Genomic DNA, 9,632 nt, shown 5'->3' with positions numbered 1-9,632 from the left:
ACTGTAATAATAATATGTTTTTCATGTCTTTTGAGTTTTTAAATGCAGGTTAGCTTAAAGTTTTCATGAGCAGATGAGGTTAGTGTCCAGCCTGTTTGTAGGTCTTTGCTTTATTTAGAACAAAAAAAATGAATGAAAAACACCAGTTGTTGTTTATTTTATTTGTTGTTGTTTTTTTAAAACACAAAAAAAATTAGGAACAAAGATCACTTGTTTTTTTAATAGAATGCAAGACGCTTCTACACTTCAGTACATATTAAATATGTTTGTACTCAATTTATTTTACATACAGTTTAGTAGTGTACAGTTATGTTATCATTTCTTTAGAACAAATTACTTTAGAACAAATGTGATCTCAACACAGTGATAGGAAACAAACTACTCAGCTCAGATTGCTTTAAATTCAATCTGAAGCAGCCCACAATGTTAATCATTTTGTACAGAACTGATGCCTCACAAAAACTGCCTCACAGATGTCTTTTATATTTATCAAACTTTAATTCCCAGAAGGATTTGTTCAAAACGGTTGTTTGACCCATTTTGATCAACCTGCATAAATCTTACATGTTAGAGTTTGTTTCCTGTAACGGGTAAAAGGCACATTTTTTATTTTCCTTCATTGACCGTTGACAAAGTTTTACAGCAAAATGTTGCTGACATGCAAAACCTCTAAATGTGCCACATATTAGAGCCCGGTAAAGCCAACTCCTTTCAAAACCACCAAAAAATGAAGCAGGTCAACCTTTACAGCACTCATCCCATCAGATCAATCTAACAGATTTTAAGGTCTGAGCCTCTCTACAAAGGAAGGAAGAAGAATATATTGTATGTGCATTTAAACCAGGAACTGGTTTAAATCAGTTTGGATATTTATGTATTTTTATGATCATATATGCTTTAAATTTAACCCTTCAACACAATTGAGACCCATTTAAAAAGCGAGCACAATTTTTAGAATGGGTCAGGTGAGTTCAGCTGTTTTTACTAATATTTTCTTTTTAATTATGACTATGATTTTTAATAAAGACTGTTATAAAGAAAGCAAGCAGAGTCAATCATAGCATTTCTTATTCTGAGGGCCTACTCTGTGCACAGCTGTCTCTTGGCACCACTAATAAACCTTTTGTATTTGTTAGTGCCCCCAACGTGCAGTGTGGGGGCGCTGTTTGATCGTTCAATAGGCTGCGAGATCCACCATGCGTCAGGTTTGCAGCTCCAGTATCTTGAGTTCCTGAGTCCAGGGGCCAGCAGCCATTGCCTGGGGAAGAAACCAGAGCAGTCACAGCAACCAAAGGAGTTGTCCTGGGGGTCAGATGAACTCGGCACAGCTGGCATGCTGGAAGTAGGTGTAGGAGCCATTGTAAGCAATTTGGCCTTTAGGTGTTGCTATGTCATCTTTGATGTCTATTATACATTTTGCTTTTTATTTTGGCGCTTTGCGCATCAGCCAAGTCCATCTGGCATTAATCACCTCACTAGCTTTAGGTTCTAGACTTAGTTCTTACAGTAGCTCTCAAGTCTTGCAGAATCATGTCAGCATTAACTAAGCTCATTTAAGGTTAAACTTTAAAGAAGCATTTCAAAGCAGAGGCCAAACACTGACTTAGTTGTTATAGGATGTGATCATATGAATGGCATAGGGGCTGGAGTCCAGGTGTGGCCAGATGTCCCCATTTTCCAAGTTTCTCTCAGCCTGACGTTCTACGGGTTCTGCAGTTACTGCTGACAGGCTGAAGATGTCTGCCGCCCGGTAGGACTTTGTGAGGCGACGGAAGGATGACGTGTCAGAGATTTCGTCATCAAACAGGTTGTCCATGAGCTCCTTGCGTCTCCTACGGGACGCTTTCAGTTCGTGCTTAAGGTCAGAAGCCAGATCTTTAACATCTCTGACGAGTGTGGAGTGAAGACAAAACAGGCAGAGGAGGAACATGAGCCCTGCACAAATGCCAGAGACGAAGTAGAGAGCCACCCGCTCAGGTAGATCTAGAAGAGAGTTGTGCAGGATCACAGGTCAAATCAAAGTCATAGGTTACTGATCACATTCTCGCATGGCTATTCTGGAGAAAAAATGTTTTAATCTATTTAAAAATGTCTCAGGGTGTTTTAATAGAACAAATCTGTACCTCTAACAAACGTCAACTTCTTTTGTTTTAGAATTTGCTAGAAATTCAGAAATAGTTCACAAAAGTATCTTAACCTCTATGGAAGTTCTTTCAAAATAAGATGTAGCTCTTAAAATTGAATCCAAAGAAAAATGTTTTAATTGAAACAATCATATTTATACTGTAGTACTTTTCACAGATGTTTGGATTTCTTCTTATAAGGAACCATTTTCATTGTCAACAACTGAAGATAGACTGTTACTTTTTCATGGTTTATTGGTCTAATTCACATCTTTAGTTTTTCTTGTGGTTACATTGGTCGTTGGTCTTGTGCTTCCATGACAGAGTAAAAAAGATGTCGGTAAAGCCAATGGAGCCTTTCAGCTCTGTTTATGAAATCTATCAAACTAACTCATTAGCTGGGTTATGATTAGTGAACACATATAGTAAACAGCCAGCAGATGGGTTACAACAGGGTAAAGGCTACAAGCCGGGCTTGGAAGAGAGAAGGAGGCAAAATCAGTCACAGTGTTTTCCGCACTTTAGGGCGCACGTAACCCTTGTACTATCCTAGGCACTTTACCATTGGGAGTTGGGTCATCTAGACCCACTAGACAGTGCTCTGAACCTTTTTTCTTCAATGATTTGTGATCTTCACTGTTGTCCATGGATTACATGAAATCTTTCCACCTTTATCCACCTTTGTCGTGGTAGGGAGAACACGTCAATGCAAGGGTGGGGTCATCTAAGATAGCACAAGGGTTAAAAACATTTATTATTTTTTTTACTTAAAGCCGAAGGCCGAAGTGGAGAAGGGCTCCATGTGAACAGCAGTTGAACATGGGTTAGTTGGTCCTGAAGGTTGGGCGAACGTAACATAAGTTACATTTTTTTTAAGACTTTTGTTTCAGAAGAAAAAGTATGATTAGCTAAAAGCAGCAAATGATTAGTATATTCCAATGTAGTCTTTTTTGTTTTTTTTAATGACATTTAAGTCATTTTATTTAGAACTGGTGCGTTCCAGGGGAATCAGACTGTTTAATTAAAATCTTTAAACCTTTTGAATGGAGAAATGCCACACAGTCATGAGAAACCGTGTAAACAATCATGTGAATTCATGTTTCCAGTCGTGTCCAGACTAAATAACAGCTGACGTTATCCACATATATTTACGTTCAGTCAAGATGCAGATTGTGGCATTGCCTGCACGGATTTTAAGTTCATCCACGGCTAAATGTTGTTGTCCACCAAGAAAAAAAGCACGGATTAAAAAAATTATGAGCAAACAAGCACTTAATAATAATCATAACAATAATAAACATGTATGAGAGAAGTATGACGGTGGTGAGATGTGCTGTAGGTCAGACAGAGGAGTTCAAGGTGGAGGTGGGACTACACCAAGGATCAGCTTTGAGTCCTTTTTTGTTTGCTATGCTGATGGACAGGCTGACAGACGAGGTAAGACAGGAATCTCCCTGGACAATGATGTTTGCGGATGACATTGTAATTTGCAGTGAGAGTAGAGAGCAGGTGGAGGAACAGCTAGAGAGGTGGAGGTTTGCTCTGGAAAGAAGAGGCATGAAGGTCAGTCGTAGTAAGACAGAATACATGTGTCTGAACGAGAGGGATCAAGGTAGAAGCGTTAGGTTACAGGGGACTGAGGTGAAGAAGGTGCAGGAGTTTAAGTACTTGGGGTCAACAGTTCAGTGTGATGGGGAGTGTGGAAAAGAGGTGAAGAGGCGAGTGCAGGCAGGTTGGAGCGGTTGGAGGAAAGTGTCAGCAGTGTTGTGTGACAGAAGAGTGTCAACAAGACTCAAAGGAAAGGTGTACAAGACAGTGGTGAGACCAGCTCTGCTCTATGGGTTAGAGACGGTAGCAGTGAGACAGAGACAAGAGGCTGAGATGGAGGTAGCGGAGATGAAGATGTTGAGGTTCTCCTTAGGAGTGACCAGGTTAGACAGGATAAGGAACGAGTACATCAGAGGGACGGCTCATGTTGCCTGTGTTAGCGACAAAGTCAGAGAAGCCAGACTGAGATGGTTTGGACATGTTCAGAGGAGGGATAGTGGATATATTGGTAGAAGGATGTTGGAGATGGAGCTGCCTGGCCGGAGGGCAAGAGGACGGCCAAAGAGGAGATACATGGATGTCTTAACAGAGGACATGAAGTTGGCTAATGTTAGGGTAGAAGATGTTCATGATAGAGTGAGGTGGAAAAGGATGATTCGCTGTGGCGACCCCTGATGGGAAAAGCCGAAAGAGAAAGAAGATAACAATAATAAAAGTACATTTAAAAGATCATCTCACTCTATGCTGCAGGTTTCTTTGTTTACAACGGAATAGTCGTCTCCGGTATTTTAGAGAGTTCTGCGTTTGTCCAAATGATTTAGACAGTGTGGCATATGTAAATGTTTGTTATAATCAGATAGTTTTTCTGGGACCATGTACACAGTTCAATTTTAATCCGATCTTTGATTCGATCAAAGATATTTTGCACATGTATTCGCAGCTCTTGATGATGTGCCTTATAATCCGGTGCGTCTTATAGTGCGAAAAATACGGGTAATCAGTTTTTGTGTTGTAAAGAGTGAATTCATCCACACTCCGCCTTCAAATACATGGGAATCTTGCATGGATCTCATCTGATGTCCAAAGGCATTGGTGCACATACCCAATAATTTTTCAAAGATCTCCAAAGAGTCGGTTAACAGTTTGTTTTGAGGCCTGTAGGTGGGGCCAGTGTACCATCCACCTGCAGGGGACAGGGGTCAGAGGCCGGTCAAGTCAGCAAAACTGTGAAGATGCTCTGCCTTTCTCACCGTGAGTGTAATCCGAGATCATAAAAGGATCCGTCGACCCTCGGCCAACGTCTTCAAGGAGATATTTAGGCACTAAAGAGAAGAGGAGAGACGTTTACTTTAAGCTGTAAACTGCATTGCTTCCATTGGTAACATCTGGTCCATAGTTTACCACATGTGAAGGATACCCGCAAGTGTTTGCGGGTGCCAGGAAAGCAAGGGTCCCCAAAGGTTTTAGTGTCTGCCAGCACTGAACAGTTTGCTCTGCCATGACACCTGCGGGACACTCTCCTCAGAGCCACGGGTGACAAACACTCTGCAGTTTAAAAAAGTATTGATTTACCTTTAATGCACAAACATTTCTGACAAGTAGCTTTGAAAGTTAAAAAAACAGCAATCCATCTCAGCAAAAGTGACTACAGGTTTGTCAATGTAGCTGGTAAATGTCATTTATTGTCAGACCCATGTCCGTCTGAGGCCCTGGTTCCTGAGGACAGTTTGGACTGCCGTGCAGCAGGTGTCCAAACGTGGCAGAGTAGATGGCGAGGACAGTCTCATTTTTACACGTCAGCCTCATTCGCTCATTTTCACACACAAGTCTGATGCGATGATGCTCTGCAGAGAGAAAGCATAACCAAGACGATTTAAGATAAAACAACAAAATATATACCACTTTCACCAATTGTGTGTTTTCTGAGAGCATCAGTAGTGTGTTTGTAATCATTGAGAGAAGTGGTTTCTGGGGGCAGCCTTTTGAAAACAGTGGTGGTGGGTATGGAGTCATGACTGTTACAGGGTGGGGACTTGGTGCATCAGATTTGGTTCACCACATCCTGTGGCTGCTTACGTCTTCTGGGAGTTGAGGAGTTTGAGAGGCTGGCAAAGATTTTGCAGGTGATCTGTGAGCTATTTTTTCCTTGGTATTTTAAGAGCCATGCTGCTACAAAAGCTTTAACCATTTTTCTTTATCTTTAACGCCTGATTCTAACACTTAAAAATAATTGGAAATACTTTTTAGAATTACTTTTTTGAGATGAAAAAGTAACCACAAACATAACTTTTTTTTTTAAATATTAAAAAAGCAAAAACAAAAGCAAAATGTGATGATCAAACTTACCAACATGAATTATAAATTAAAAATAATTTGAAAAAAGCAAGAAAAATTAAACTTCATACAAATCTGATAAGTTCTTACTTTGTGTCATTTATAATGGTAATCTATTTTTTAAAGGTGGAAACGTGTTTTTTAATGACACCCTAGCTTAGTTTGTACTTTTAATATTAAATCATGGCTGAGCACTGATTTTTTACTTAACTTCTTGACTGTATATTTAACAGAAAAATACAAAATTTTATAAATTAAAATGTTAATTTGTGTTATTGAGCTCATTGTCCAGTTTGTTTCCTGTACCTGGTCTGCACTTGTAGTACACTAGGAGGTACTTGGTGGTGAGGGGACAGGGGTCCAGTCCAAACACTGGACTGAGAACCTGGAGGTGACATGACTGCTGGTCCTGACATTCTGACAACACCTTCTGCAAGTGCAGGAAAAAACTGCTGACCTCTGTCTTCTGCAACAGCTGTGAGTCATAGAAGAACTTAAGTTGGGTGTTCTCATGCTGTGTACCTCCATGGCAACAGAGGATATGCACTCCGTGTCGTCGTCTTCAGTGATGTTTGCATTTGCAGCAGGGCATAAATGCTTGTAAGGAACACGGCGTCCATAGAAGGCTGAGAGAATGGCCACAGACGTCCTGGAGGGGCATTCGATGCTGAACATTTCTCCTTCACAAGCGTGAGCCGTGTGGTTCTTCAGGATACTCTGGAGATACGCTGAAATAAAGCACAAGATGACCAACAGAAAACTAATGATTACAAAGATCTTATTTTTTATTTTGTTTGTGAGGCATTGATGATGACGCAGGAAATTCTTTGTTCAGTTCTTGGAGCATTGCATGGATTGTGAACAGGGTGGTGTCCGCATGGTCTTAGTCACTGGGTGTAACTACTCAAGACAATGTTGGGACTCTGACCACACTCACACACACACACACACACACGTCTGACAGTGACGAGCAGATTCTGGACTGAAGTCTCCACTCCCATCCGCTCCTTGGATCCTGTGCTTTGTGTGTTTATGTCTTTGTGTGTGTCTTTGTGAACTGTTTTGTCACATTTCTATACAGACGAAATAAGGTTCCAAAAAATGAAATGATAAAAGCTTTAAATGTTTATAATTAGTGCAAAAGCAACAATTGGAGTTATTTTTGCTTGTTTATACTGCGTTTGTTTCCCCCTCCATGCTAATCTGTGGGGATGGTGTTCTTGGGGTCATAGGCAGCATTTCTCTTACTCCAAACACGACAGGTTGAGTTGATGCCACAGAGCTCAGTTATGGTTTCACTTAACCACAGCACCTTCTCTCAATCACTCTTTTAATAATGAAGGTGTTCACTGGCAAACCTCAGGTGGGTCTGCACAAGTGTCTTCTCAAGCAGGGGTACTTTTTCAGCAATGCAAGACGTTTAACCATTGCGGCGTAAAGTATTGCCAATGATTTTCTTGGTGACTATGGTTCCAGCTGCTTTGATTTGCATCTCCATTTGCATCTGCCGAATTGTTTTAGGCAGATTCCTCTCTGTCCTCATGATCATGGAAACCTCTCCAAGTCAGATCTCGTTTGCAGCCTCAGACCTAAAGGTGGATTGATGGCCATGTTCTTGTATTTTGGCACATTTACACCAACATTTGCCCTTTTAACACCCGGCTTCTTGCTGATGGTTTTGTAGTCCATTCCAGTCTTGTGCAGATCTGCAGTCTTCTCCTTTAAATCAACTGAGGGCTCTTTAGTCTTTTCCATGTTGGAGAGTTTGAGTCTGACTGAAAGATTCTGTGGACAGGTGCAGTCAAAGTGATCTTAGCAGAGTCTAAATGGTCTGTGTGAACCTAAACTCTTAATGGTTACTGGGGGAACAAACACCTTTTTCCTTCAATGAAATGCAAATAAATTATTTCGTTGATTTTTGGATTTTCTTTGTGATTTTCTATCTTTCACTGTTAAAATGAATTAGGCCATTAAAATGGCAGACTGTCAATTCATGTTTAAGTGGGGAAACCTACTGAATCAGCAAGGGATAAAATACTTATTTTCTCTACTGTACATACGTTGTTGTTTTTTAAAGACCACATAACTTTCACATAGACTTTTTCAGAAATATACTACTGCAAAATTAAGGTCTGATGTCAGTCTGACTGAGTCAGAGATTAGTTTAAAATGAACAACTTCACAAAAAACGTCTGGAACTTGTCATGAAATGAAAACAATAATTCTGTCACTCAATTCATACTAATCAGATGTTTAGAGAACTACAAGACAAAAGAAATACAGATACAAACATATTCAAAAGTTTAGAAAACTGAAGTAAAAATGTTTTAACTAAATAAAACTGTGGTATTGTAAAGCTTACTGAATAACGTGCAAATTGCCTGCAGTTATTATGGTTAATACTTGCTGAAAGTTATAGCTACATAAAACAAACTAAAACTTATTCTTAGTCGTTCTAAAACCTTATCTATTCTAGAAAAATCATTCAAAAGCGGTTTTAAAATTAGAGTCCCATTGCCTCACACAAAAATGATACAAATATACACCTGAAATGTGTTAAATATTGCAAACACACAAGTTCATATCACATAAAACATTTTGTTTGGCTACCATTGTGTCTGAAGTTCTTCTGAATGTTTGTCAGGGAGCTGTGATCAGCATTTCATTTTAAAACACGTTGAGAGTAAAAAATTCCAAATGAAATTAAAGGCTGAAGTGTACAACCAGCTGCAGGCGACTTGTTCTTTTTATTTTTTTGTGGTTCCGTTGAGTGAAAATCTGAGTTCTGTTGTTTTTGCAGCCTCCTCAGCCTGAGCCAGCAGGAGTTTTACCAGCTGCTTTCAAAGCAGGAAGTTCAAATATATTAGGAAATGTTTTTTTAAGCTTCCTGTTGGAAAACCACACAACTGGAAAGTCATGCATCAGCATTATCCCCCCCCCCCGAATGCATGAACAACCTGAAAAAAAGGCACTCACAAGAGAAGTCAGGTGCAGAAAGTGCAGGAGATAACCTTAGTCCCAGAAGAAGAGAACATAAACAGAAAGAACAGCAGAAACTCCAAGTAACAGGCATTGTGAATATCAAGTCACAAACCCAAGGTTGTGTTATAATAGATGTTGTGTTGGTAGAGAGCTCCCAGAAGGTCAATGGTGCCATTGTGTTTCTAGGAAAACAATCCCTCTCTGTTAGAAAGTGTAAAAATCTGCCTGTGGTGGAGCTGGATAGAACTCCAGGCTGGTTACCAAGAGTGACAAAATAAATATCAGCTTTGCTCATGGAAACCATCATTTTAATGTGTGTGTGTGCGTGCGTGCGCGTGTGTGCGTGTTTTATTGGTTTTGTGTGTGTGTGTGTTTTATTGGTTTTGTGTGTGTGTGTGTGTGTGCGTGTATGTGTGTTTTTGGTGTTGTGTGTGTGTTTTGTTGGCTTTACGTTTGTTTTATAGGTTTTGTATCTGTGTGTGTTTTTTATTGGTTTTGTGTATGTGTATTATTGGTTTTGTCTGTGTGTGTGTGTTTTATCGGTTGTGTGTGTGTGTTTTTTATTGGTTTTGTGTGTGTGTGTTGGTGTGTGCGTGTGTGTGTGAGAGTTTTATTGATTTTGTGTGTGTATGTGTGTTATTGGTT

General features: G+C 39.9%; 1 protein-coding gene across 2 annotated transcripts; it reads right to left on the bottom strand.

The window, feature by feature from the left end:
- Nucleotides 1–142: 142 nt before the first annotated feature.
- On the bottom strand, nucleotides 143–9,145 carry si:ch73-335m24.2 (protein eva-1 homolog C). Of its 2 annotated transcripts, XM_011479927.4 has the most exons (8): nucleotides 8,982–9,145; nucleotides 6,528–6,733; nucleotides 6,312–6,435; nucleotides 5,363–5,515; nucleotides 5,073–5,216; nucleotides 4,922–4,993; nucleotides 4,774–4,854; nucleotides 143–1,983 (listed from the first exon to the last, which is right to left on the bottom strand). In XM_011479927.4, exons 1-8 carry the CDS (start codon nucleotides 9,076–9,078, stop codon nucleotides 1,604–1,606), a joined length of 1,257 nt encoding a protein of 418 aa, XP_011478229.3. In that variant the 5' UTR covers nucleotides 9,079–9,145; the 3' UTR covers nucleotides 143–1,603. The 2 variants fall into 2 exon arrangements, with proteins under 2 accessions (XP_011478229.3, XP_023814779.1); XM_023959011.2 differs by lacking the exon at nucleotides 4,774–4,854 and having other exon boundaries at nucleotides 8,982–9,143.
- Nucleotides 9,146–9,632: the final 487 nt, after the last annotated feature.

Source organism: Oryzias latipes, chromosome 10, assembly GCF_053564925.1.
Source record: "Oryzias latipes strain Hd-rR chromosome 10, Olatipes_Hd-rR_3.1".
Taxonomy (NCBI): Eukaryota; Metazoa; Chordata; class Actinopteri; order Beloniformes; family Adrianichthyidae; genus Oryzias; species Oryzias latipes.
The sequence above is the reverse complement of the archived record's forward strand: the minus strand, read 5'-3'. Positions and strand labels throughout refer to the sequence as shown.

What these genes read in the sequence shown, in the direction of transcription:
- si:ch73-335m24.2 (XM_011479927.4), bottom strand. Translation starts at nt 9,078, where the DNA reads ATGCCTGTTACTTGGAGTTTCTGCTGTTCTTTCTGTTTATGTTCTCTT. An exon ending in TTCTGCACCTGACTTCTCTT is followed by an intron (nt 6,734 to 8,981) that starts GTGAGTGCCTTT and finishes GCTTTATTTCAG; the next exon opens with CGTATCTCCAGAGTATCCTG. An exon ending in GCGGGTATCCTTCACATGTG is followed by an intron (nt 4,994 to 5,072) that starts GTAAACTATGGA and finishes TCTTCTCTTTAG; the next exon opens with TGCCTAAATATCTCCTTGAA.